This window comes from Amphiura filiformis, unplaced genomic scaffold (assembly GCF_039555335.1).
Source record: "Amphiura filiformis unplaced genomic scaffold, Afil_fr2py scaffold_596, whole genome shotgun sequence".
Taxonomy (NCBI): domain Eukaryota; kingdom Metazoa; phylum Echinodermata; class Ophiuroidea; order Amphilepidida; family Amphiuridae; genus Amphiura; species Amphiura filiformis.
This window is the reverse complement of record NW_027306060.1, coordinates 118,721-146,376: the sequence shown is the minus strand read 5'-3', so window position 1 is coordinate 146,376 and position 27,656 is coordinate 118,721. Positions and strand designations below refer to the sequence as shown.

General features: G+C 38.0%; 1 protein-coding gene across 1 annotated transcript in view; it reads right to left on the bottom strand.

The window, feature by feature from the left end:
• Nucleotides 1-21,948, bottom strand: part of LOC140145722 (uncharacterized) — a 28,751-nt gene extending 6,803 nt beyond the window's left edge. The window contains exons 1-11 of the mRNA XM_072167404.1: nt 21,740-21,948; nt 16,942-17,045; nt 16,083-16,195; nt 13,883-13,973; nt 11,910-12,082; nt 10,636-10,800; nt 5,546-5,638; nt 4,948-5,040; nt 2,339-3,071; nt 1,219-1,959; nt 154-352 (exon numbers count right to left, since the gene is read on the bottom strand). Coding sequence (XP_072023505.1) covers nt 154-352; nt 1,219-1,959; nt 2,339-3,071; nt 4,948-5,040; nt 5,546-5,638; nt 10,636-10,800; nt 11,910-12,082; nt 13,883-13,973; nt 16,083-16,195; nt 16,942-17,045; nt 21,740-21,834 — 2,600 coding nt within the window. The 5' untranslated portion in view covers nt 21,835-21,948. The remainder of the gene's footprint in view (nt 1-153; nt 353-1,218; nt 1,960-2,338; nt 3,072-4,947; nt 5,041-5,545; nt 5,639-10,635; nt 10,801-11,909; nt 12,083-13,882; nt 13,974-16,082; nt 16,196-16,941; nt 17,046-21,739) is intronic.
• Nucleotides 21,949-27,656: the final 5,708 nt, after the last annotated feature.

Below are 27,656 nucleotides of genomic sequence, written 5' to 3'. Positions count from 1 at the left end.
ACTCTCAAATCAGACTGCTTCCTTTTATAGGCGACAGGAGCCACTATAGAGGGCGCGATGAGTTGGTCAAAGATGTTGTTTTAATTTCTTTTACACTTAAAACATTAATTTACCATAAAATTGTCACTTTTTCAGTACCTCTCTTCCACTTACCTAGCTCTAGTTCTGGTCTCAAATGTTTTCGGTGAAGGCGTGCTAGTGGCCGATATCTCCAAATCATCCGGTCTTGGAAGCGACACATGGATAGTTTTCCCCTCTTTGGCTACATGGGATAGTCCTTTGTTCACTGGCTTCATTGGTAGGTGGTCAAATGGAATTGGCGATATTGGGGGTGATACAGGTAGGCCAGAACCTGTAAATGTGTGAAATGTATTTTGCATGAAATGTTTCAAATGAAAAGCACCTACAAAATCTGTCTCATAATTTCGTAATCCCAGGTTCACTTGCCCAGAAAATGTTGATTTTTTTTTAAAGTGAACTTAATCCATTTCTGGGTGTTTTTTAGAGGAAATGATGACTGAACTCTCCATCCGATCGTCAATAAAGTTTGTGATGTAATTGCTCCCTTTGTGCAGGTCTAATAATCTCTGGTCCAAATTCTTAACAAGAACATTCAAACACATGTCCATGGCATAAGAAAATTAGAAGCTTAGACGTCTTTTCAATGGCCCAAACAACATTAATTATTCAATAACAATTCTGGTGGACACTGTCAACATGGTCTCCAACATGGTCAAGCAAATTATTTTAGTGATTTCACCTGGAAGCAGGGTCTTTTAGTTATAACTAGGATTTGACAAGTGCCTGTCATTTTCACCAAAACTGCCTGTTCAAAATTGGACCCTGATAACATAAACCATTCCTCTGCACCTTCTAAGGATTCAGTCAGTTAAAATAGCTAATTGCTATAGCCTCAATTTATTAGTCTGGTCTTGTTATGAGTTCACAGAACATTATTTTTAGAATTTGGCATATGTCACAGGCATTATTCTTGCCTGCCCCAGGAGCAAACTGCCCATCCCATATGACAGGTGGATGGGTGGCTGCACAACAGGCCTCAAAGACCTACTAGTAATAAATTGAATTATTGATTCTAGAGCAGCAGTTTGAATTTTATGTCAAGGCAAAAAAAAAAAAAACCTTTTTGCCTGAAGTTTGTAGGTTACCCATGCCTGCTTTAGAGAGCATCAAAGAAATAAAACCTGTAAATGAACCTACCATTTTGAAATTTTGACTTGGCATCAGTAGTTCTTGCACTCCTAGTGGGCTCCATCCCTTGGCCGCCTACACCACCACCTGAACCAGATTTCAGCTGATTCAGTCGACTTTGGGCCACCTCGTGCTCTTTTGTCAGCTGTGCTATTCTCGCCCCTAAATCAGCATCAGCTTGGGCTGAACTTGGCAAACTTGTGTTCTCTGCTGTAAATGATGACATCTGTTGCTGCCTAGGAATTGGCACTGCTGTAGATTGTTTGTTTGAATACAATGATTGAGAAAATGAACTGGGAACAGTGTAGGTTTGCGCTCCCCTTTGAATGGAATGTATAGTCCCAACGGCAGTCCCGTCAGATGAACTCAACGGATAAGCACCGACAGATGCTACTTTTGGTCTAACAACAGAGCTCCTATCCCTCTGCCGAGGTGGTGAAAGAAGTACGGCCGGCTGGAATGGGATGTTAGTGTCGCGTGCCCCGAGGTGTCGCTTGTCTTCAAGAAAACTTGAAGTGAATTGAGAAGTCGGTGCTCCAGGATAATGATCTGTGTCTTGTTGATCTTGTGACAATCTTGAGAGTGCTGCCGATTTATGAGCAAATGTCTCTCCAATGTTTAATGTTGTTGAGGTAGTACTTGGATCAGGTTGGGAACTGGTTCCAGTTCTAGAGGTTGCTTGCTGTAGGGCATTGGAGAACTCATCCACCAGGCTTGTGATATTGCTTGTTGTCATCTGTGATACGTTTACTGTTAAAAAACAAAAATCATTCATCTTTTATTTCATTCAATTTAAAATAAAGACTTGGTAAGGTGGACCATAATCAAGGGAATGCGATAACAAGGGAATTATGGAAAGCATCTGTTGGGCTGTGGTGGAAATGCCGGAAATCTGTTGACTATAGAGAAAAGATTATTACGCTTGATATAGTCAGCCCAGCTAATATTGTATTTACTCCAAAGGCACAAACATAACGTGAAGATAATCAAAACGAGAAAGAGTAGTGGGAATATCAGGGCCTAAAGCCTTGTGCTGTAAGAAGGTCTGGAATGTCAGGGACCAGGAAAGGGCAAACACACCTTTTTGGGGGCACAGGAAGCAAGTTTTATTTAGTAGCCTCAATCTTACCTGCTGCTAGGGGTGTCCTAATCCCATCCACCTGTTTGTCTCTGGCAACATCAGCTGCTTCTTGTTGTTGTGCACGATGATCACTATGTTTATGAGACTGTCTTTCCTGCGATGCATTCAGGTGATGACCCTGTACTCCCCGTAGTGATATCCCTGGCGGAGGGACAGACTGATGTGATGATAACAGCCGAGAGGAGTTAAGATGATGTGGCTGTGATGAGATAGTCTGGTGTGCTCCCTGGTGTGGCATCCCATTTTGTGGTATCTGCCCTCGAGAAGGTTGTGGCTCCGTAAGGTGAAGTTGATGGGCTTGCGATGCCATCGGTTGATGGGGTTGAGATGTCACCGGTTGATGGGGCTGCGATGACATTGTTTGATGTGATTGCGATGGCATCGGTTGATGTGGTTGAGATGTCATCGGTTGATGTGGCAGCGATGACATCGGTTGATGAGCTTGCGATGACATCGGTTGCTGTAGTTGCGATGGCATCGATTGACGTACCCTTTCTTGTGATACCTCTGGTCGCGTTACCAACTGATGATGGGCTTGTAGTGAATGGGATTGAACAGGCTGGTGTTGCTGTGTTGGACCAGACTGCCGAGGTCCTACCGACTGCATTACAGTTTGCTGAGGTGACATGCTGTGTGGAAAGGATATCGATAGCTCTTTTGAAGGCTGATGTACTGATTTCACTGCTGATGTGGTCTGCAGTCCTAACTTGGATAACATATCCTGAGAAAATACAAATGGTCAAGATATACACTTACAACACAAGTGAATATAAAGTCTGCACAAAAAGAAACTCAGCTGTTATAAATACGCCTATAGCTTCAGATCTAATAATTGTTTCCACAATATTTCTACATAGAAAGAAGGATGATTTATTGACGCGCATTTTGATACCCCATTTGTCCAATTTTGTTCAATATTAACAACACAGCAGCGTTTTAACGAAAAAATATCCGAATTTAAAAGTTGCAGTTATTTGCGTAATAACCATTGATCGCTGTAAACTGCAACTTTTAAATTCGGGTATTTTGCTTTAAAAACCACTACTGTGTTGTTAATATTGAACGACATTTGACAAATGGGGTATCAAAATGCGCGTAAATAAATCATCCTTCTTTCTATGCAGAAATATTGTGAAAACTATTATTAGATCTCAAGCTATAGGCGTATTTATAACAGCTGAGTTTCTTTTTGTGCAGACTTTAGAAATGTATTATGAAATAAGAATTAGGCTAGATAGGAATACTTTGCAAAATTCAGCTTCCACTTTGGGTTTATTCCAGAAATTCTATCAAGGCACACCACATGGTGCTAGAGTGGTCATAAAGATACCAGGGGCCCAAAGACAAATTAAACATAAATTCTGCTTGTCCTCAAAACATTTTGGTTGTCCCAAAAATGTGTCATATATTTTTGAGAGCAAAAAATTAAATTCGTTTGATGTTTTTTGCTCTGGAAAATCTGTAGCCACAAATTGGTAAACCTGTGCAAGCTTCAACATTTGCCGTTCTGATCAAGTACTGGCACCATTGGTAACTCTGTGAAGTGGTTAATTAAAAATATTCAGAACTGGACATGTTGAACAAGTGGACATCACAGCATATGATACTACATGTATGTGCTAGTCCACAGATCTCTCTTAAGGTTAGCAACTATTTTAAACTGTTGCGATTTGGTAGTTCACACCATCTTACGAATGGTAGTGAGCTTTGGCAAAAATTACATTGATCATTTCATAGCGAGTGTGTAGAATAATTCAAATATCACAAATATACTTCTGCAGGTCCTGTGGTTCTTGAGTTATGTTGTAAAGCGGGCTGAAACAACAACACTTTTGTAAAACGTACATAACTCATGAACAACAATAAATCAAGCATGTTTTCAAAGTATATGATTTGTAGAATGAACTTTTGTAATACATCAAAGTGTTATTTTTCAATAATATATTGATTTAGATAATGAAAATCAATTTTATTTTTGGCTCCTTCGACCAACAATAGAGAATCTACCCTTAACAATATAAATTACAATCAAACATGACAAGTGAAAATTTAATTTCAAGTTTTATTAATATATAAATTATGATTTTGAAGGTAAAATATAGTGGTCGTCCAGGGGACAAGTAATAGCTCAATATGGTTGTCCCAGTGATTTTTGGACACAAGTACAAGTGCTTATTTCGAACACTGTCTACAAACCTGATGAATCTATTTAGTGAGAGTAAAATTGTTTTAATCTATTTGTATGTTACAAACCTTTCTATGTGAATCAAATAGAGAAGTTAATCTCAACTATGCCAAAGTTAATCTCAACTATGCCAAAAGGCTGTCATAATCTGATTGTATCTTTGCATCTATCTTGGTTACCGTAATTAAGATGGGGTCTGGTGGACCATGTCTGTATGTTCTTTTTTCCCTTCCACCAGGCCCAAGTACAGGTGAATGAAAATGGAAAAACAAAAAAAAACTATGCCAAAAGGGAGTAATTCAAGGTTTTATTGACTGTTTGGAACACACACATGCTAACTGCATTAGCTGCAAGAACATTTTCTTTGCTAATCTACATGAATTATCATGATGAATCTCTTCAAGAAATTTACCTGAATACTCTTTAGCTGCACCTGTGTATGTGTCATGTACTGGTTGAATTCTTGCTGATTCTGAAGCTGCAAATCCTGGGTAGCTAGTAAGTCCTGCAGTCAGATAATACAAAAGAACATTTGCAATAATTACATTATACCCTACACAACGTACCCCGTGTGTGCAATTTATATCTTAGTTGCAATGAGGCATCACACCCTTATGGTTCTCAGTGAGGAGGTTATTCCGTAATTGTACCAAACATTTCTTGCAAGATTTGTTTCGAATAGCCCTAGGACAGAGATAACACTAACACAAAATAATACATTTTGTATGTCCAAATTGCACACAATCATGCCACATTATTGTGGTATAGTGCAGATTTCGGCATATGATACGGCCTGTGTACATGGCCCATTTGCATTATTATTGTATTGAATGTATTAATTCCAAATTGGGATTGACAGATATGGCAAGTTAAAAACGTGGACAATGCAATAATCTTGAGTTGACGGCAGAAATAAAAAGGCGGATTTCACACCCCTGAGAAAAATAAACAAATCATATCGCCAACTAAAATCAACATCTGGCAAGCCTATCATTTCTTGCCATTCTTACCGCAGTGATAGCATCAATAAGAATTCTCTGTTCAGCCACCTGGTACTGCATCTGTTCTCTCAGCTGTTTCTCATCAACCATTCTAGACTCAGTCTGTAAAATTAAGTATAAAATAATCATTTCAGTCTGACTGAACTATTCTGAAATGATTAAGTCACATTATACTTGTTATTAACTTCTACCAGTCAATCGCTTGCAACCAGGCGGCGGATGACGTGATCGAGCCGCAATTCGTGAAACCGCCCGGCCGTATGGCATTTTCCATATACTGGTTAGTTTTGTGGGGTTCATTATCGAACCCCAACGGTTTTAGCTTGTATTTATATTATTTATCAACATAGGCCTATTTGTTTGTGATATTTCAAGCGTTTTAAAATTTCAAAATAATCCCATTCAATTACACGGTTGACGATGAAAATTTACTGAATTTAGGGACTGCACGTCATACACCACCTGCTTGCAACTACATCTGAGAACGATACTAACTCGGATTTGGGACATTTTAAGCGATATAAGTGGTTAACTTTCAATTACATCTTTTCTCTGCGCCATCCTACATCTCTACGGTGCAAAATTCAACATACTCACCATGGGAGGACCAAGAAATCGTCGCTTGACAGATGAAAATCCATCTTAATCTGAACTAACCAAATCGATCATTGAAGCCTTTAAATCAAATGATCTAATTCAGCAATTGACACCCGTTCTTATGGATGCAGTTTCCAAGTCTATCCATGGTGCACTTCAACTTGAACTAAAGTAACGGGATGACACAATCAAACACCTCACAAAATTATGGGATATGGATTTCTATCTTGTATGTATTTTGCAATTTGCGTCTGTTAGTGCTTGACTAAGATGAAGTAACGTAATACTGAAATGGAAAGTGTGCAGTACTTCGAAAACATGCACCAGTAATAGGAACATTGGTTATCATTACGCCAATATTCCTTCATCATAGCGGAGTTAAATAATCGTTAAGTTTGCTCAGTGTATCTAATAACATACAGCAGTGTGAATTTAGATATCTTTTCAACGTGTGAAAGTTTCTCTAACATGGTTTAACAAGTGTTCAGTCACACTCAGGCTACAGCCCTCAGATGGCTATGTAGCTTGGAAGATCATCAGAATGGAAGCAAGCACTACCATATGACCATAAAATTGGATCGTGTACAGCGTTGGCCGGCCATGAAACATAGGCTACATAACTTTAAAGATATACTTTTTGTTAACTCTGATTTCATGTATACTTGTATTCTTGTTTGTATGTGTATCTGGTTTTCTGTGCCTTGGATTAGATTTAATTTTCTAGATAAATGGCACATTACAAATACTTATTTATTTATTTATTTATTTTATTTATTCAGGTCCATTTAAGTGATCTCCATTACAACAACTTTTCGGCGTGGCCGTACGCGAACAAGGAAAACACTACTCCACTGCATAGCAAAGATCATCCTGATCTTACCAACTTGCGCCGCAGACTGGAGAAGCCAGCCTCACATGAGCTTACAGCCGCGGTAAAAGCAAGAGAGCGCATCTGTCAGCATTTGATGTATCTGAAATAATCATTAACAAGAACATCAAGACACATTTGGAATTATTTGAGCTTGCAAATGTTCAAAGACTTGAGGGTAAGACGGACATTTGCAGAGTTCATCTGCAGCTGCGGCAACAGGGCAATAGATGAAGCAAGCCAAATTAGACAGATTGATGTTGGCACGTCTTCAGCTTTTAGACCGAGCACTTGATGGAGATTGACTGGTTACCCACTGATAGGCATTCTGCATGGAGCTCACAAGCTTACAACCCAAACTATAGATACTATGATAGTGCAATACCTTACCTAACAAGACTGCTGAACTCTTCGTAACTGCAATATTTACCATGTGTAGTGCCAATGTTTTCATACCTGATGTGCATTTTCAGCAATTTAACCATGTGTCGCTTTTTTTTTCAATGCCTGTGTTGCCTCTTTTATATATTTTCAATGTGCAATAGTATTTGAACTTCTGATCTTATAGTATGCTTTGATAAGTTTTATTGGTCTTGTTGCTCTGGACCGAGTGAACATGCCCTCATTAGGGGTTTGGTGCTTTACCATCTCCTCTTCTCTCACCCCTCTGAGCTCATGATGACTCGGCCCACTCAACTCAAATCCTTCTTATTACTGTTATCTATTTTGAAAAATGTATTTCTTTATGTGCAATATTGAATATATGTATGTTTCAGATTGTTTTATCCATTTATTAATTATATTTATTGGTTATTAGAATAATTTTATCCTTGGGGTAAGGCCACCTCCTTTCCACCTTTTTCCCAGGTCCTGTTGTCCGCACTGAACAGACTTTTCTTACCATGGATCTGGTTGCAGGAGGTCTCGCCCCTTGGTTGATTATGTGTGCTTTATGTGATATTTTTGATATTTTAATAATTATGTCATTCATTTTTGTTGTTTTTACCGATTGTAAATTTCACATCAATTCAGCTTTTAGCTGCTACTGTGTCTTTTAATAAACCATGAATGAATTGAGGGCAAGAATGCAGATGACGATGGCTGATGCAAGCTTGCGATATACTGGAACGAAATCAGATCGCAGAGGACACTTTCAGGGAGGCTACCCTAACCCTTTTGAGAGAAAGGGGAAGTACCGCAACATATTTTTGACTGGCCCTGAAAATTGTGGCAAATCAGTTCTGTTACTGCCACCAACAGGAATTTACAAGGGATTCTCCAATCCAGCAACCACATCATATGACTGAATTGGAATTGAGGAAGCAGAAATCATCTGGCTGAATTATTTCAGATGGAGTCCATAAGCTATTTTCCTCGACAAAGACACACCTGTATTTTGCACAAGCAGCAAGAGATCAAAATTTGTAAGTGGAGGAGTTGCAGTGGAGTTTGAGTCAGAGATGATGAGTGTTAGATGGAAGAAATTCAGACTTCAAAGTCAGATCCCAGCTGATCAGTAACAACATCTACCACCCTGTGTCCACTGCTTTGCCAAACTTATCCTTCAAAACCAATAATTCCTGAACCTACAAAAGTAAACCTCAAAGAATTCCAGCGAAGGCAAAAAGAACAAGAAACAAGAGTGTGATCAGCAGAGCAATCACACGACACAGACAAACAGGACAGTATAGCAGAAGACCTGTACAAGGTCATCAGAGGTTGACAACACCAGCCAAAGACCGTCACCTGCGAATTTTAGCTGCCAGAAATAGATTTCATACGGCAATTCCACAACTTTCTTACCAAGCCATACGTGATCAACTTCACAGCTTCGGACTTCATGCCAGAAGGCCAAATGTTGTGCACCCGTTGACGGTAGAACACCGTAGAGCCCGGTTAAACTTCGCAAATGCCCATGTGAATTGAGCACATAGGCACCTAGTATGGACACCTGATCTTTTCACGAATGAGTCTAGATTTTGGCTCTTCTCAAATGACAGATGTGCACTAGTCTGGAGAGAACGAGGACAACAATATCATCATGAAGACCCATGTTGTTGAACATGACAATTATGGAGGTGGTTCGATCACGATATGGGGTGGCATCAGTGCTGAAGGACGTACAGATCTCTACATCTTTCCCAGAGGTGGTGTCACTGGTGAGCGGTATCTGAATGAGATTCTCTGACCCATTGTTCTTTCTTATGCTGCGCTGTTGGCGAAAATGTTGTTCTAATGGACGATAATGCTCATCCCCACAGGGCCAAGTTGGTGGAGAACTTCCTTGAGGAAGAAGTCATCAAGCGCATGGGATTTACTGAAATGTAGAGTTAGAAATGAGCCACACCTTCCCTAGACGTTGAAATAGCTTGGACAAGCACTGCAAAGGGCCTGGCAAGACTTCGACCAAGAAGTCATTCAAGGTCTCATTGCAAGCATGCCCAATCGCTGTCAGGAGTATGCTCGTAACCGTGGAGGTCACAAACATTATTGAATTGTCAGTAAAGTCTTAAAACATTATATTTTACCATTCTTTTCATGATGTACTAAAGCTCTGGAAACCACTCCACCTACGGAGGAAAGTCGCATGTGTCTCTATGTTCCACAAGATAGTCAACAATCAGATAGCCAACCCGGCACACAAATTCGTGCAGCCGGTCCAAACACGCAAATCCTCACACCTTAGCCATAATCAATCATACAGCAGACTAACAGGAAGAACTGATCAATACATGAACTCCTACTTCCCACTCACAATCAAGAGTTGGAACAACCTGCCGCAACAACTAGTGGACATTAAACTAACAACACAATTCAAGACAGCAGTGGCTGAGCATATCTACAGCCAGGAAGAAAGCACCCAACGAGAATAAGAAACCGAAAGCACCCCTCATCATCCTCTCGTCTGACCCCCGAAGGGGGTGTTGGGAGTATCTATCAGATTCAGCTCAATTTAAAAACCAATTTTCAGTCTATCAGGACTTTGGTTCCCAGCAGCTCCAATATCCAATGAACCGGAACCAAATTCTGTCTCATTATAAAGTCTTGTCACAACCGTTTCATCTGGTGCTTAAAAAATCTTGAAAGATAATTTTGTTTTTGAAAAATTAATATTGAATGAAATGTTTGATCCTTTAATTACTTTGAGGAGTGTATTTGCCTCATTGCTATTCTGAGAAATGGGCCACTTACTTAACATAATTCAATTGTCCCACTAAATTGGGAATTTGAATTTTTTTATTGGAACATCATCTTTACATGCCTATAACTCAAAAACATTTCGGCCGCTTGTCCTGGGTTTTGAGGGACTGGGTCAAATAGGGCTAATCAAATTGAAATTTCCCCTATGGAAGACCAGATATTACCTTAATCCCCAAAACACAGGGAGTGTGAATTTCAAGTGGGACTCCCTAACAGGGTGACTCCATTTGAAATTCACATTGCCTGTGTGGGAGATTAAGGTCATGTCTTATATAAGGGGTGTATGGATTTTAAATGGAGTAGCCCAATTTTGGAGCAGAAGACACTGAATGGGCAACTCCATTTCAAATTCACACCCCCTATGTGGGAGATTTAGCTCATGTCTTCCATAGGGGGTGTATAGATTTCAACTGGAATAGCCAATAATACATACCTCCTTCAGGTAACCAATCAGCTTTGCTATTGTTTGCACCAGCAAAGAAGTGTAGCCAGACACACCAGGTGCATTGTGGGATATGTCACCATGATCAGCAGATTGAGGTTGTCTGCCTGTTGCTACCTCGTAATCAGTCATCTGCTGTGCAAGCCCTCTTAGAACCTGCAGGTTCAGAAATATGATGAAAAAATAAGTAAGTTCTTGAACAATTTGCTGTCGTAGTGCACTTTAGAATATGGCTGTTGCTAGGTCAACTGGATCACGCTTTCTTTGTTACGAACCACTGATCGAAATGATCACAACACAAAGCCTGTGGCATATCAAAATTCAGAACAGGTGTATGAGCCCAGGCTTGGAACAGTAACCAATGGTTACTAATGTGCACTACGACAGCGAATATATCAACAAACAGTCACTTTGAATGAAAGCACTGTACTGAACAAAAATGCAAAACAGAGATGCCATTCAGTTTCACTCAAAAAACCTGAAACTGGTGAGAAAAACCTGAAAAGGCACATGAATGCTGGCTAGAAAGCCACAAAACAGACTGAAAATAAACAAAAATACAGAAATTTGAACTCACAAAATACCTGAATTCATGCTAAAACCTAAAAAGTGGCATCTCTGCTGAACCAACGATTCCCTGTATACTCTGGTTGCTCTACAAAAAAGGTATAAAAATCAAAACCACTAATCCTTCCAATTAGCTCCTGCTGATTTCCCATTATAGAACTATCAAAAAGTGTGCCAACAGGTTTCATACATTATTACATAACAATTTTCTATCTCTTGGATTGTCTGTTGTGGTTTATCATTGGGGTGGGCTTGTCCAGCTGGAAGTGAAATTGACCAAAGGGGGTAATTATCAGTAATTGGGCCTGGAATAATCCCCTTTTTGGTAGCAAAAGCCAACTATAAGTAACTGTCTACATCATTGATTTTAACATGCAATGGTGGCTAAGATTTTTTCTCTCTGCAAAGACTGTCATCCTCATACATCACATGTACCACTTACAATCCTTGACAGTTCACACTGACCCCATATCTAACGCCAAATCCCCAGCAGTATTGGGCTATTCCGTTTAAAATCCATATGCCCCCTATGGAAGACATTACCTTAATCTCCCACACAGGGAGTGCGAATTTCAAATAGGGCTACCTGAATGGGCAGCTCCATGTTGTATGGATTTCAAATGGAATGGCTAAAGACTTGAACAAAAAACAAGGAGCTCTGCTGGATTGGATCTATTTTTAAGTACAAAGAGACTTACTGTGGAAAGATTTAGAGCATCGTCTACTTTCTGTTCTCCTGCTATCTGCTGCTTTTCTTTCCCAATTCTGCTGCGTGTTTTCTTCTTGACTTTGACCGTGTCATTTATCGCGTTGGTTGGGGGCGCCGAGTCGCCATCAGCCTGGCTGGAATCAAGACTTTCTTGATGTGTTTCTGAAAATCAAACAAATTGATTATTTATCAAATTAGCAGTTATCAGTTTGTTTCAGCATGATGACATCTCACTCCATAAAAATCTTGGAAAAGTAATGAAATAGTTTTTTGCAACTTTAATTCAGAGCAAACCAACCTGTGAGCTTCCAAAGCTGACTAAAAATCTCAAGCCAATTTGTGTGGATTCTTATGGATTCGATTGTTTGCCAAAGAAATTCTCCAATCTGTATTTTCTGGCTGTTGACAGTCAGTAATTGCAACAGAGTGGCCCATGGATTGGTATAATACATAATACATGGAAATGCAAAATGGGAATCAACACAAATTTTGGAAATAGGTTTTGTCATTGACATATATTGATTCATACTGAAAAAAGAAGCTGTTGAGATCTATGCACAAAACAAGTTAGACTATGTCTAACTTTACACCTGGTCTAACTATGGAGGTTACACTTAGGAAGGGACCCCTTTCATCTTTTCTTTTCCCCCTTTATTACTCCAAGTCCAAAAATGACAGTGCAACCATCTAATATTTAGTTACATCCATTTGCCCTTAAGGGCAGAGAAATGGGACAGAACACGGACCTTTTCGAGCATCAATATTTTTGAATTGTATGTCCAAAGTATATAAAACTATACATTTTTGGAAAGGAAATGAGTCAAGGAATCCCATGGTGATGTCAGATTTGTTCAAAAATCTTGAGTTTTTGAAAAAATCACAAAAATGCACTTTTTTACCCCAATTTTTTTGTGACAACTTAAAAAAAATCCGTTCGGAGTAAAAAAAAATTAGTTAGTTTTTCATGGAAAAGAGACATGAACTTAGGGAAGGTTTTTTATTTTTTTTGAAATTAAGTCTTATTTTATGAAATATTGAAAAAAACATGTGAAAAAAGCATAATAAACACATAATGGTGTATATTTTTGTTCAAAACAAATATTTTGAAAAAATGAGAAAACCTTCCCTAGATTTTGATGTGCTCTAAAGGATATTAGTGCAAAAGGTTTACCTTTTGCTTGCATATTTTTCGAGTTATCTTGTCACAAAAATCGTACAATATTGTTAAAAATGAACTCTGAGAAATCAACGCTTTAGTAAAAAAATGTCAAAATTATGCACAAAACGTCCTTATATTTTAAAACGGCAAGACTTTCACGCTTGTAAAAGCTGTATCTGGTGCATGGTCTAAATATGCATCTTTTTGCACCAATGAATCTATAATGTCTGTTTTTAGTGCGCCTAAATCCAAAATAATTAAAAAATCAAGTGGCTTTTTCACTGCAAATTTTTGTTTTGTTTGCATCACATTTGCTGGCGTTAACAACATACCGAATGCGCCTTGACTCATGTTGGACATACGCCAAGAGAGTTATGGCCACACGCTTGACGCTTGAATCGCAGCAGTAATCACAACATTTCGATTCGCGCATTGCCGACTCATTATTTCCGACAATTTACTAAGCTGTTTTGAGCCATGTGACTTTTTAGAGTTGAAAAGAGTGAAATAAATCAAGCAAAAATACAAGTAAATATTAGGAAGTTGTATTTTTATCAGTTGCAAGTGAAAGAATACATCTTAGTGTTGATAAATATCAAGAAATCTCAAATTCGGGTGTGGTCGAATGTGTCTCCCCTTACTCTGGCCTTAACAGGATCTACAATAATATAGAATAAGGTTGTGCAAACACTAAAAAGTTCATTTTCCATAGTTCCAATCTCCATTAGTTAGACCAGATCTAAAGTCAAACCCAGTCTAACTAGTTTTGTGCGTGCGGACGTAAATATTCTATTGCAACCAACCTTTGGATTGTTTCTGTCCATCCTGGTGAAGCCTGGAGTTGCCCGTATTCTGAAGCAGAGATGCATGGGTGCTATCATAAGGGTGACTGGCCTATAATAAAGTGATTAAATACAAAGACTGGTTAACTCTCTCCACGCGGGTGACGACTGCAGGCGACTAGTTTCAACAATTTTTTTAAAATTCAAACATTTCAGAATTGTACATTTTCATGACCATATTTGAAATCAGCATGAAAAATGCATTAAAATGAGTACAAACAAGTATTGGCTCAGAGGCTCTTGGGATAGCTCTTGATATTTTGAGAAAATATCTCAAAACTTAGACTTTTTATGTTGTAGGCTATGGCAAGCAAGCAGAGCATTAAGCTGAAAAAAGTATGTCTCAAAGCTTGCAAATAGTTACAACTCTAATGTGGAATGTAGTTCCCCCACATTTTCCTATCTCCTCCCCCAACTTAAACTCATAGTCAAAATAAGCTTCAGATGCTCTGCAGGGTTCGCGTTTTAATGTGTCATTGCGTCCTGGACGCAAAATTTTGAAAATGGGTAAATATGGATGCACTGAATTTCTAAATCCAAGGAGGTTAAGGGGTCCAAAAAATCTCAACTGGACGCATCCAAATCGCAGCTGGATTTACTGTGTAGAAATAAAAATCCTCCCATTTAACAATGTTAACTGTTTATCTACATAAATGTGTCATTAATTTTCAAAATCGGCCACAAAAAGTCGTTGTTTTTAGGAATATCCAAGGCTGGGCGCCATCAATTTTCAGTTCATATAAATCAGCGGTCATTATTTTAGCCTTCCAAAACTTTCAGAAAGTCCGCATTCTAGGCCCCAAATTGCATAATATGCACATCATTTTCCAAGCAACTGAACCCCTAAAATGGTGAATTATGGACTAATTTACTTCAATAATTGATATATCACACAGTAATACTGATTTGTGAAGTAGAATTTACAGTAATTCAGCCGTTTTGCCGTATTGCGAACTTTATGAGATCGAGTCCACGATCTTGGTTTTAAGATAAACAAAAATATACTGCCCTCTATAGGCAGTATAAAATTAATTATTGACCAGCCTCAGCAGGCGGTAGACATGGAATATATAGATAATATAAAATGAAATAAAATAATTAAATTAAATTAGATTAAATTGGATTAAATTAGATTAAATTGGATTAAATTAAATTAAATTAAATTAAATTAAATTAAATTAAATTAAATTAAATTAAATTAAATTAAATTAAATTAAATTAAATTGTTAAAAATTAACTTTTTGGTATTTTTCAATTTTTTATTTTTTAAAGATTTTGGCGTTTTGGACCCTTTGTTTTTAGGTTTGGACGCCTTATTTTCAGACTAAAGGTTAAGGGGTCCAAATAGCTTCCACTGGACCCCCTGTTTTAACCAGGCCCCGCTAACCCTGATGCTCTGAACATTCAAAATCTTACATTCTTATACACGAATGAAACATGTTCACTAATTTATAGTGTTTATCACATAATTATACCAACGAATGCTTTTAGAAGAAGTTAGTACTGGTATTTTTTTATATTTTGTAAAAAAATTGGCGAAAATAATCGGGACAATTTTTCAGAGACATAAATACACACCGCAAATCAAATACGGGCAATGCAGTTTTGACACATATTTTGTTTAATTTGGCCTTAATTGTAATGGTTTGCTAGCACAAAGTTTATAATTTTTAAAAACTTAAAATAGGAGAGTCCTTTGTAATGCATTTTACTATTAAGAGGTTTCAGGCATACTTAACTTTTTCTGATCACAAGAGCTGCCTGGAGCCTGTACCTACAGAAAATCATTAATTGCTCCCTTTGAAACTGTACAGACTTGGTGCCTACACCAGGGACAGGGGCGGGCAACAAATAGGGCACCTCTGATTAAATTAACCCCCCTGAAAGGCGTTGTGGTTAATGACTTGAATTATGTACGCATATTAAATTGCAGAAAATTATGCTTTTTCTTTTTGCTTTGTTGTAACATGATTTGCTTTGTTTTAACATAATGACTATTCCAGTTGAAATACATAGCCCCCTATGGAAGACATGACCTTAATCTCACTCATCCAGATAACCCCATTTGATATTCACACTCCCTGTGTGGGAGATAAGGTCATATCTTCCATAGAGAGTGTACGGATTTCAACTGGGATAGCCCATTTACTGGTGTACATACCTGCTTTGTTTGTTGCTTTTTAATAAAGTCTTGAAATCTGTCAAAATTCAAGTTGCTATGGAAACTCACTGGGACGTTCTCTTTGTCTTCTTCAAGATCACTCTCTGAACTCCCTGAAAAGGCAAATCAATAACATTTATTTACTTTTTCATTTATGCAGATTGTAAATGTAATCATTTTAGGCCAAAAACAAAGGATTGTCTCACGTCTCCCGCCCACATTGAATTTCTGATAGTGAAAACATTCAAAAAATAACATTTCATTTTACAATTTTTATTTTATTTTCAAAAAATGAAAACAAATTGCCATTGGCAAAAAAAATGGAATAAAAGGGTTAAAACTAGTGAGTTTTCAAGGGGGTAAATACCCTTGAACACCTGATTTATTGATAAAATAAAAAACAGCATACCACAATGGATTTGTAATCACTCGGGGGACATGATGAGACAAACTTCAAACTTTTTTTTTGGCCTTAAGGGCTCCTTGTAAACAAACCACAATGGACTGGGAAAGCCAAGGGTAAACAACCTACTCTTTTTAAAACTGACTGCGATATACATGTATGTATGATTCCTGACATCTGATTGGTTAAAAGCAGGTCGAAAAAATCTCTTCAAAATTGGTCACATCGCCACACTGATATGTGTCCTGTATTTCTTTTTTTGTATTTTCCAGACTTGATGATCATTTCAGCTGATTGAATTTGCGTTGACCATTGTCACTGGTTATGGGTGACTTGCATCAATTCATTTAAACAAGTCTCGTGGGGTCCGATCACCAACTGAATTGAAAAACAGAGCCACCAAGCTCCTGTCTAGCACTCTGCGTAGTACGTAGTATCAAGTCAAATAAAACTTACCATTGTCCTCCATATCATTTAAAGCCTGCGAGTTCATTACAGATTCACTTAGCAAAGTCATTCTGCTTGGTGTTTCTGGAGCCTCTGATATGGGGCCTTGATGTCTGTGAATGAAACAAAGAAATTAAGACTGCTAAAACTCATAACTTCTCGTTACACTATAGATAAGTACATTAGGTAATAATGTGATACATAATGTTGCTGCTAGTTCTTTAGTCACACACTTTTAAGAATCCAGCAAATATATTAAGAACACTATGCAGTAAAAATCAGATATTTTCAAAAAATGTTGGCAGACTTCAAAGAATGATTTTTCTTAATACTTTGTGTGTGGATGCACCTTGGGTCAGAGTCTACAGGAGTGACAGTCATATCGCCTCTAAACCCTTGGTTGCCATGGCAACAGCGAAAATGTCAATTTGACCAATTTTCAGCATTTTCAGCATTTTCCCATGTAGCAAAATGTAGAAATATCAGGTCAGATTTCAGGATGAAGGAAATAATGTTCAGTACCCTTCTTTTATACAGTGAATAAGAGATCCTTCCTCTCTATAAAAATCATGTAAACACAAACAAATCATTTTCAGAAATGGGTGAAACTATTATGTAAAATAGGGGTGTTTTTCATTATTTTCGGCAATGCCAAAACTTGTGTTGGGAAAATTGATGTAACCCCCAAAGTAACACTTTCCTCACAATTATCTGTTCAGGGTAGGTAGATAAGATGTTGGTCTAGTAATATCATGAAAAAAAAAAGTTTTGGTAAATTTCATGCATGGGAGCAGTGTTGCCAGGAAAATTGCAAAATTTTCAGTTTTTTAATTTAATATATTATGAAAAATAAGGGCTTTTATCCACCAAGGGGATGATGATGCATTTTTATGATATTAGTATGAAGACATTACCAACTGTAGTGCATGAGTATCAAGTATTTCTGCCTAAGTGTTGCCAGAAACCTCACTTTTTTGACGTTTGAGATTTTATTTACAATGGAAAATGCTGATTTTAACAGACAACTCTCTTGTTAATTTTATGCAACACTCTAGTATTGTTATTTGGATTAAGTGCATAGTGTGACATGATTTGCATTGGTTTCAACACCAGTGTTGCCAGTAGCGTTGCCTTTTCAGGTGCTATTATAAAGTAATTTTCATACGTGGGAGCAGTGTTGCCAGGAAAATTGCACAATTTTCAGGTTTTTAATTTAATATATTAAAAAAAATAAGGCTTTTATCCACCTAGGGGATGATGATGCATTTTTATGATATTAGTATGAAGACATTAAAAACTGTAGTGCATGAGTATCAAGTATTTCTGCCTAAGTGTTGCCAGAAACCTCACTTTTTTGGCGTTTGAGATTATATTGATGATGGAAAATACTGATTTTAACAGACAACTCTCTTGTTAATTTTATGCAACACTCTAGTATTGTGATTTGGATTAAGTGTATGGTGTGACATGATTTGCATTGGTTTCAACACCAGTGTTGCCAGTAGCTTTGCCTTTTCTGGTGCTGTAAGTGTTATAAAGAAACAGCGAAACCAGTGTTGCTAGTAACATTGTCTATTCAAGTCGGTTTACAGGATAATGACACTCTTACTGACAAACTTACAGAAAAGGAGGTTAACAGCACTGGTATACATAGTATACACAATTTTTTCAAATCGTGAAGTATAGCGGGTCCTGGTCTGCTATTATTAACATGTCAACAACAGTATTGCCAGAAAACTCACTTTTGTATTATTGAGGTTAAATTTACTGTTTAAATTAAGTGTAGTATACCTTACTTTGCTCACTGTGATTTCAACACCTGTGTTACTAGTAACATTTTCAGTTATTTTGAAACAATTGAGAAAGCTACAGAAGAATCTAAAGAGGTGACATGGTTAGCTATGTCTGTTGCAGTTCATACATTAGATATGATGCAGCAGAGTACCCCTTTTCATCTCATTTGATGACTCACATTACGGAAGATACAAGATTGCCAACCGACATTTACAGACATAGTGCTTAAAACATTACATGTTTTGAAATTGTTCAAAACATTGTTTGTAACTAAACAGGAACAACCTTCCACAAAGCTTTCAATTTTCTTGATATCACGGACGTTTAGGTGTCGATGTTGAGGTATATGCATATGTCCTTAAGTTTTGAAACAGTTTGCTTGATCAGACTCTTTGTTTTTACAAGTTCACAAATATTACACGGAAAAACAGTGGCAGGATCGACGGGAATTATATAAATAAACATTGTTATTCATCAGGTTCGCCTTCGCAAATGATAAAGGAGACAAGAAGAAAAATGATCCCGCCTGGGAATTGAACCCAGGACCTCAGGGTTACGAGACATACGCCTTAACCGCTTGGCCACAGGAGCTTCATGATTAGGCTGGTTGAAATTCGAACTCATCAGGTTCGCCGTCGCAAATAAACTGAAAAGGTTACTTGCAACACTGGTGTTGAAATCACAGTGAGCAAAGTAAAGTATACTACACTTAATTTAAACAGTAAATTTAACCTCAATAATACAAAAGTGAGTTTTCTAGCAATACAGTTATTGACATGTTAATAATAGCAGACCAGGACCCGCTATACTTCACGCTATAATTCATTGAATAGACAATGTTACTAGCAAAACTGGTTTCGCTGTTCCAATGCAAATCATGTCAAACCATGCACTTAATCCAAATCACAATACTAGAGTGTTGCATAAAATACAAGAGAGTTGTTTGTTAAAATCAGCATTTTCCATTGTAAATAAAATCTCAAACATCAAAAAAGTGAGGTTTCTGGCAACACTTAGGCAGAAATACTTGATACTCATGCACTACAGTTGGTAATGTCTTCATACTAATATCATAAAAATGCATCATCATCCCCTAGGTGGATAAAAGCCCTTATTTTTCATATATATTAAATTAAAAACCTGAAAATTGTGCAATTTTCCTGGCAACACTGCTCCCACGTATGAAAATTACTTTATAACAGCACCTGAAAAGGCAAAGCTACTGGCAACACTGGTGTTGAAACCAATGCAAATCATGTCAAACCATGCACTTAATCCAAATCACAATACTAGAGTGTTGCATAAAATACAAGAGAGTTGTTTGTTAAAATCAGCATTTTCCATTGTAAATAAAATCTCAAACATCAAAAAGTGAGGTTTCTGGCAACACTTAGGCAGAAATACTTGATACTCATGCACTACAGTTGGTAATGTCTTCATACTAATATCATAAAAATGCATCATCATCCCCTAGGTGGATAAAAGCCCTTATTTTTCATATATATTAAATTAAAAACCTGAAAATTGTGCATTTTTCCTGGCAACACTGCTCCCACGTATGAAAATTACTTTATAACAGCACCTGAAAAGGCAACGCTACTGGCAACACTGGTGTTGAAACCAATGCAAATCATGTCACACCATGCACTTAATCCAAATAACAATACTAGAGTGTTGCATAAAATTAACAAGAGAGTTGTCTGTTAAAATCAGCATTTTCCATTGGAAATAAAATCTCAAACGTCACAAAAGTGAGGTTTCTGGCAACACTTAGGCAGAAATACTTGATACTCATGCACTACAGTTGGTAATGTCTTCATACTAATATCATAAAAATGCATCATCATCCCCTAGGTGGATAAAAGCCCTTATTTTTCATAATATATTAAATTAAAAAACTGAAAATTGTGCAATTTTCCTGGCAACACTGCTCCCCACGTATGAAAATTACCAAAACTTTTTTTCATGATATTACTAGACCAACATCTTATCTACTTACCCTGAGCAGATAATTGTGAGAAAAGTGTTACTTTGGGGGTTACATCAATTTTCCCAACACAAGTTTTGGCATGGCCGAAAATAATGAAAAACACGCCTATTTTACATAATGGTTTCACCCACTTCTGAAAGTGATTTGTTTGTGTGTACATGATTTTTATAGAGAGGAATGATATCTTATTCACTGTATAAAAGAAGGGTACTGAACATTATTTCCTTCATCCTGAAATCTGACCTGATATTTCTACATTTTGTTACATGTGAAAATGCTGAAAATTGGGCAAATTTACATTTTGGCGGTTGCCATGGCAACCAAAGGTGCAGAGGCGACATGAATGTCATTCCTGTTGACTTTGACCCAAGGTGCATCCATGCACAAAGTTTGAAGAAAAATCATTTTTTGAAGTCTGCCAACACTTATTTGATAAATACAGCAGACCAGTCTTAAAGGTCCTTGACCCGATCGACATAATTCCCCATTTGCTTTCATCCAAATTGAGATTTTGGTATCAGAAAAAAAGCTCAGAAAACAAATCTATGCCTGATTGCCTTTTAAATGGTGTGAACAAAAACATAGTGATTACCACCCGGCAGTGTATGTACTATCCTATGGGGCATTGTTCACAAATTACCAAAATGTCAAGTGTAATCCGAGTCGAGTCAAGTCACTGCAAGTCTAGGTCCCACCCCTAGGTGCAAGGGGCTATAGCATTTGATATACACACTCCCTCTATTGAAGACACAACTTAAATCTCCCACACAGGAGGTGTATATTTTAAATGGAGTATCCCATTCAGGTAACCCCATTTGAACTTCACACTGTATGTGTGGAAGATTATGGTCATGTCTTCCAGAAAGATGCATGGATTTCATATGGAATAGCCCATTTGGAAAGGTTGTCTGTCTACAAAGAGGTCTACAACAACAGCCAAGACTCTATCGCTATGAGACAAGGTGTCCTGGAGCTGGGACTCATCGTATATGAGTCAATGCAGTCCCCGCCCCTAACTCTTACCTCTGACCTGGTTTTTGCCCAGGTGCAAGGGTGACATTCGGAAAGGCTGTATGTCTCTTGGGATCATCTCCAAACAGATCTGCAACAACCGCCATGACTCGGTCACTATGAGACAGGGCGTCCTGGAGCTGGGACTCATCGTATAAGATCTCACGAAGAAGCCTTGTACCCTGTACTCACTTGTGTTGTGTGACTGCTCATTCTTTGCTCTTGCTGGAAACGGAAAAATAAATGTATCGAGGTAGTTCATAATTTGTTATTACCTTATACTGATCTGGTTATGTTAGTTCACACCCCTTTTTAACAGAAATATGATCAAAATTTGAGGGTGGGATGATGATTGGATCTCCATCTAAATATGAAACTCCAAAGTAACAAATGATAATAATGGTTGTTTCTTGTTGAATACCTCAAATGAAGGGACCTAAAGTTAATTTTTTATTACTTCCATGGTCCAGGTACGCGCTGATCGGCGATGGTGTAGAAGTGGTAAGGTCTCCTCCCCTTCTATGTGCCGACGACCAATGGGTCAACTGTCTTGTTGTCAAGACTGTTGATCCGCCAATCAGTGCGATTGTTTATAATTACTTGTGTGTTTACGCTTATGGATGCTTGGTGTACAGCACAGACCACGGAAGTAATGAAAAATTAACTTTATAAGCCAAAATCTTTCCAAAAGCGTGTAGTACACTCTGGAATAGGGCTTGTAACCGTAGACGTCCACAGTATTTGTTTGTCCAAGTTTATGAGCTAAAATTCATACAAAAGTCCATGGTTGAAGATGAAAACAGACGCACACACCACCCCACCTCAATAAGGACATCCTATCTAACTGAGGACACACACATCCATTTTTAATCGCCATAACGTGGATCTAACCCGAAACATACACAATCCATACTATCTAACTGCAACCCTACCTCAAGCGTGGACCTACAGCATGTACAGATGTTTACATTATATTTGCGATTTTCTAAATGTGGTTATTTCGTTTGAGGGCTTCCTTGGATGTTGTATGTCTGCTCTTCGTTTGTTCTGTACGCTTCCTGCGTGTGTCCTCATTTTGAACAAACAAAATAAAACCAATAATTTAACTTCTCATAGCTCACCTTTAGCGATTTGTTTCTCTAACTTCTGCTGACGAACAGCGTCCAAATTTTTGGATCTGTGCACACTGCGACGATGTTCCTGTAAATGAACATAACATTATTTTGAACATTAGGCTGGACATAAATGATTATGTGTTTCTATTAACATTAACATACATCCTGTAAGTAAGGATCAGTAAGGTTAAAAAACCCAATTATTTAGCATTGAATATTTGATACATTGACACATTCCTTATCATTTTAAAAGGTTTTTTTTACTAATATTTGAGAAACTAATACTTATGATAGTGTTTCTAGAACTTATTTGCTCCAAATAGTGAATCTATTTATATATGTAATATTGAGCCGTCTGCATTTGTGTTTCACATCTCAATGTACCTACAATGTGCACGGCCAGTTTTTTTCATATCCCACCGAAAAAATGTTGTGATCACCATATCTTGACCTCGCTTTTGTTGTTATATATAGTAAGCAATGCCATGTTCACCCCATCAACAGCAGGAAGGGGCCATGCCTGGCCATCAAACTGCATTTTGCCATCATGCTGCAAATCGTGTGAGGCCCATATTGTGATTTTGCAATCACAATATAGCAGCTATGCATGGTGTTTTATATCCATTTAGAATTTTAGATGCATTAATTTGTTAATTTCCTCAAAATTATACTTATAAAAGTAATCGCTATTACATTTATCAACTGGTATTCATATACTTTCTTTAACCAATAATTATTGTTGATTTGTAGCGGATAGATTGGACATTTTTTAGGCAGTACAAATTCAGATTTAAGCGTGCTTATTCATCGTACAGACATTGTTGAAAAGACATGGCAAAATATTCCATCATACAGTTAAAATAATATCGCAAATGTTATTGCATCCATGGATATCAGTTAGGTTTTAGCATAGTAAATGTCCCTATTTTAGTGTACAACTTACAATTTCTTCATAGGTAGCTTTATGCTGGTTCAGATCAGTCACAGAATCCTAGAAAGAGACATGTGTGCAATAAAAGAACTGATAATTAACATATTTGTGTAGTTTGGATTGGACTCACATGAAGAGCCTATTCACAAGTTATTTTGCGAGTGATTTTAAAGAGTTATTATATTAAACGTGCAGTGTTCATATTTTTAAAGTGGCAGTATGTACCGTATTGTTTGTACCCTGGGGCAGGGGCGTTTATTGGAAGTGAATTGTCAATGAAGAAACCGGATTCAATTTCCCGATGGTGATCCTGTAGAAAGGAGGGATTTACGACTATACTAATGCTATTTCCAATGGCATCGCCCATGGAAGTCCAGTGGAAAATGACATTCTCGTGGTAAAAACAACAAAATTACACCCGCAAGTGCATTATTAAGCAAGAATCTGGTGAAATTCTACCATAATTAGGCAATGAAATGGATGAAAGTTTGAGTCATACTCATAAATAGGTTTTGTCCATGCAATTTAGCGATCATCACTGCATGGCTGATTACGCTGATATGACTGATGCAAGTTTTAAGCTTTCTCACACGATATGACCTGGAAATGTTTGCATTTTTTCACAGAAATATTGGAGAGGAGGTGTTTATTAGAGGGGTAGCGTTTATTACAAACAATACGGTATACAACCCCCTTATTGTTCGTATTTTAGTATGTATACTCCAGCCTTTAAAATATGAACAATGAGTGTTTTATTCAAAGATCAATAAGTTGACATGACTTACATCCCATACTGGCTGTGGTCTGCGTTTCTTCTTCTTTGCTCTACTGCCATTTAGACTGGACAGTGACTGTGAACGGTGTGGAACACGAACAAATGACATGATCTGTGATCTGTTTCTGAAAATAGGATAGAAAAACCAAGGATTGCCCAGAGTTAGGTATGCTAATGTTACGTGACCAGATCTTGGGAACAAAAGTTTGAAAGTGTTTTGCATGCCTGAAGGGTACTGAACAAATTTGGCTTCAAATTGTCAGGCATTTTTGGAAAAGGTCAAGATTAAACAGGGGTAAAAATTATAAATTATCTCAATTTTTTTCAAAAGTATACCAAATTAATCGCCTGGCATAAGGAATCCAAAAAGGTATAGTTTGCCCTATCTTTGACCTTTAGTTACAGACTACAGAGCTATGGTCAGATTACTTTTTGTGTCAATAACAAAGATTGGGCCGAGTGTTTAAAGTTTTTTTTAAACTGAAAAAAAGCCATGCACAGAAGTGTTGCTTTTGGATATTAGTAAAGCCTTTGATAAGGTGCACTATCATCAAAGAATGTACACTGTCAAACTTTTAATACTTTTGAATAATACACTTGTCAGTTGTATGACCCACCATACGACCCCGGGAAAGGTGCGTCATGGGTGGGTCATTTACCACCATGATAATGACAAAGGGGACCGTCATTGTAGCCTTTGGTCCGTCACGACTGTGACGATGGGGTGTCAATGTCAGTCAATTTACATACGTGCGTCATGATATCCCCGCTGTCAAAAAGGCCACGGTCGACGCCGAAATCTTGCCGACCGGCAACATCAATCATGCATGATCATGATGATGCACACACGTGGTGATCCATCGGCATCATTGCCGCATCAAATACTCTCTACAGGCCCAACAGACTTTCCTTTTCACGTATTTAAAATAGACCTGGATTTAAAATACTTTCATTTTTTAATACGGATGTACATACCTTCTTCTGTCTTCAACAAAAATTTCAAAAACTTCCAGTACAGGATCTTAGCCAGGATTTGAAAGTTACCCGTCCAAAAATTAGAATTATGTAAAAATACAAACTTTAATGTTTTAAGTCCTAGTGCACGCGAAGCGGGCACCACGAGCGCCTTGGCGCGAAGCCGTGAACGGGTGGGGTCCAGGGGCCCGCCTTAGGGCCCCTGGTGGGGTACAGGGGCCCCCGGAAGCCCCCGGACGCTCTGAGGATTCATTTTTTAAGACGAAATTTTTATGTATCTGGGACCAATTTTTCTGTTCATAAATCAAAATGTTACATACAAAAATTAGATACGATCGTGAAACACATGCAACATCAAACATTTACATAGAATCTCAAAGTTTCAAACTATTCAAGTTGCCGTACGTGTCAAGGTTTATCTTAATTGCTTACCTTTTAAATTAAATCACTCATTTCTCACGAAAATAAAGCTGTTTGTAGCGTCTCAATCGCCAGGCTCAATCGGTCCCTGGGAAGCCCCCTCATCGTGAGCATCGAGTTATGCCACGTGGTGCAATTTACTACGTGCAAAATAATGCTTTAGACGAGCGAATGAATTTTTTTAAATTCATTACAAAGTAATAAAGGCCTGTGCAATAATTACTGAGCCCCCGGATGGGGATTGCATTATATGCAAACGACTCGCCAAAAATTGCTCCCCCCCCTTGGCCCGCCAAAACTCCCCTTCTTGGCCTGCCAAAAAATCTTTCCCTCCCCTCTGCACATGCCAATATGTGGGTTCCCAATTTGCATATATTGAACGTTCCTGTAGCGTTTCCCTAAGTCATTTTAGAGCGTGCGTGTTATTTAAAAGGTGGTTAAGTAAAATGTGTGCCAAAATTTACTTCCCCCCCTCTCGGTTTGCCAAAAGATCTTTGACCCCCCCCACAAAAAACCCTCCCCCCCGGGCTCATAATTATTTCATTGGTTGACAATCAAATCGGTCCATGTTTGAGATGTCATTTACAACTGTGGATTTTGTGATCGTGGGGCAGTAATCCAGGCTTCACCCAGGTGCATAATTCCCTACATAAATTAACAAGCACGTGGAGAGACTTGATTCTTTTACCCAGTGGCGATTTTGTGATCGTAGTGCGCATGGGCAGTAACACAGATGCATAAAATTAAAAAGCACGTGGCGATCGAGGCTAGGCGTGAATGACTGAATACAATGTACATGGTGTACAATGTATGTACAATGACCCAGTTATACCTGGGGATTTTCTGGGGAGCAGTTACCCAGGTGCATAATTCCCTGCATAAATTAACAAGTACGTGGCGTGGTGAGGTATACAAAATGTAAATAGAAATGAAAATTCAAACATCACGAAAGTGTGCATAAGAGATGCACCATTAGACTTCAAGGGGGGGGGGGTTATAGGAAGTTTTGAAAAAAAAGTTTTGAAACTACATGAGCATGCTGTATATAAATGTTATTAACCGGGCGGGCGATGTCGGTGTGCCCCCCACACACACACACTATTTAAATTGGATTTTTGAGCGCACTGGGCAAAACAAATTTGGGTCAACAATTCACAACTTCCGTCGGCAAAAATTTTTTTTTCTGTCGGTAGAGTTACAAGCTGTGCCCCCCCCCTTCACCCAGGTTCTAAAACCTGGCTACGCCACTGCTGATTCGTACATTTTTTTTAAAAATTCATAATCATTTCGCCTTGGTACCGTCATGATGCCCGGAAATCCCCTTTGAGGTGAGGAGTATGGAGTTGAGCGGCAAACATCTAAAGCAATGGTGTGGTACAATAATGGTACAACTTAACCGCGTTATATAAACAGCTTTATAATTTGATTCTGTTTGTTTACATCAGAAAAAGGTTCAGGGCCTGGCGTACTGTGATCTTTGCCGGGGTTTGATCATTTTATTTTGATCAGTCCAAGAGAACGCCAAATATGGATCAGGAGTATTACATAATAATACCCTGCTATGACAATAGCTGCACTAGGTTAATCGTATAATCTCCTTATGTGGTTAGCATGGCTGGGCCAGGAAATCCACAAGGTCAGCCAATGTATGTACATGTATTCGGTACATGTGTCATATCTTTTACAATGGGTGATAAATTTCTGGTTTGTTTT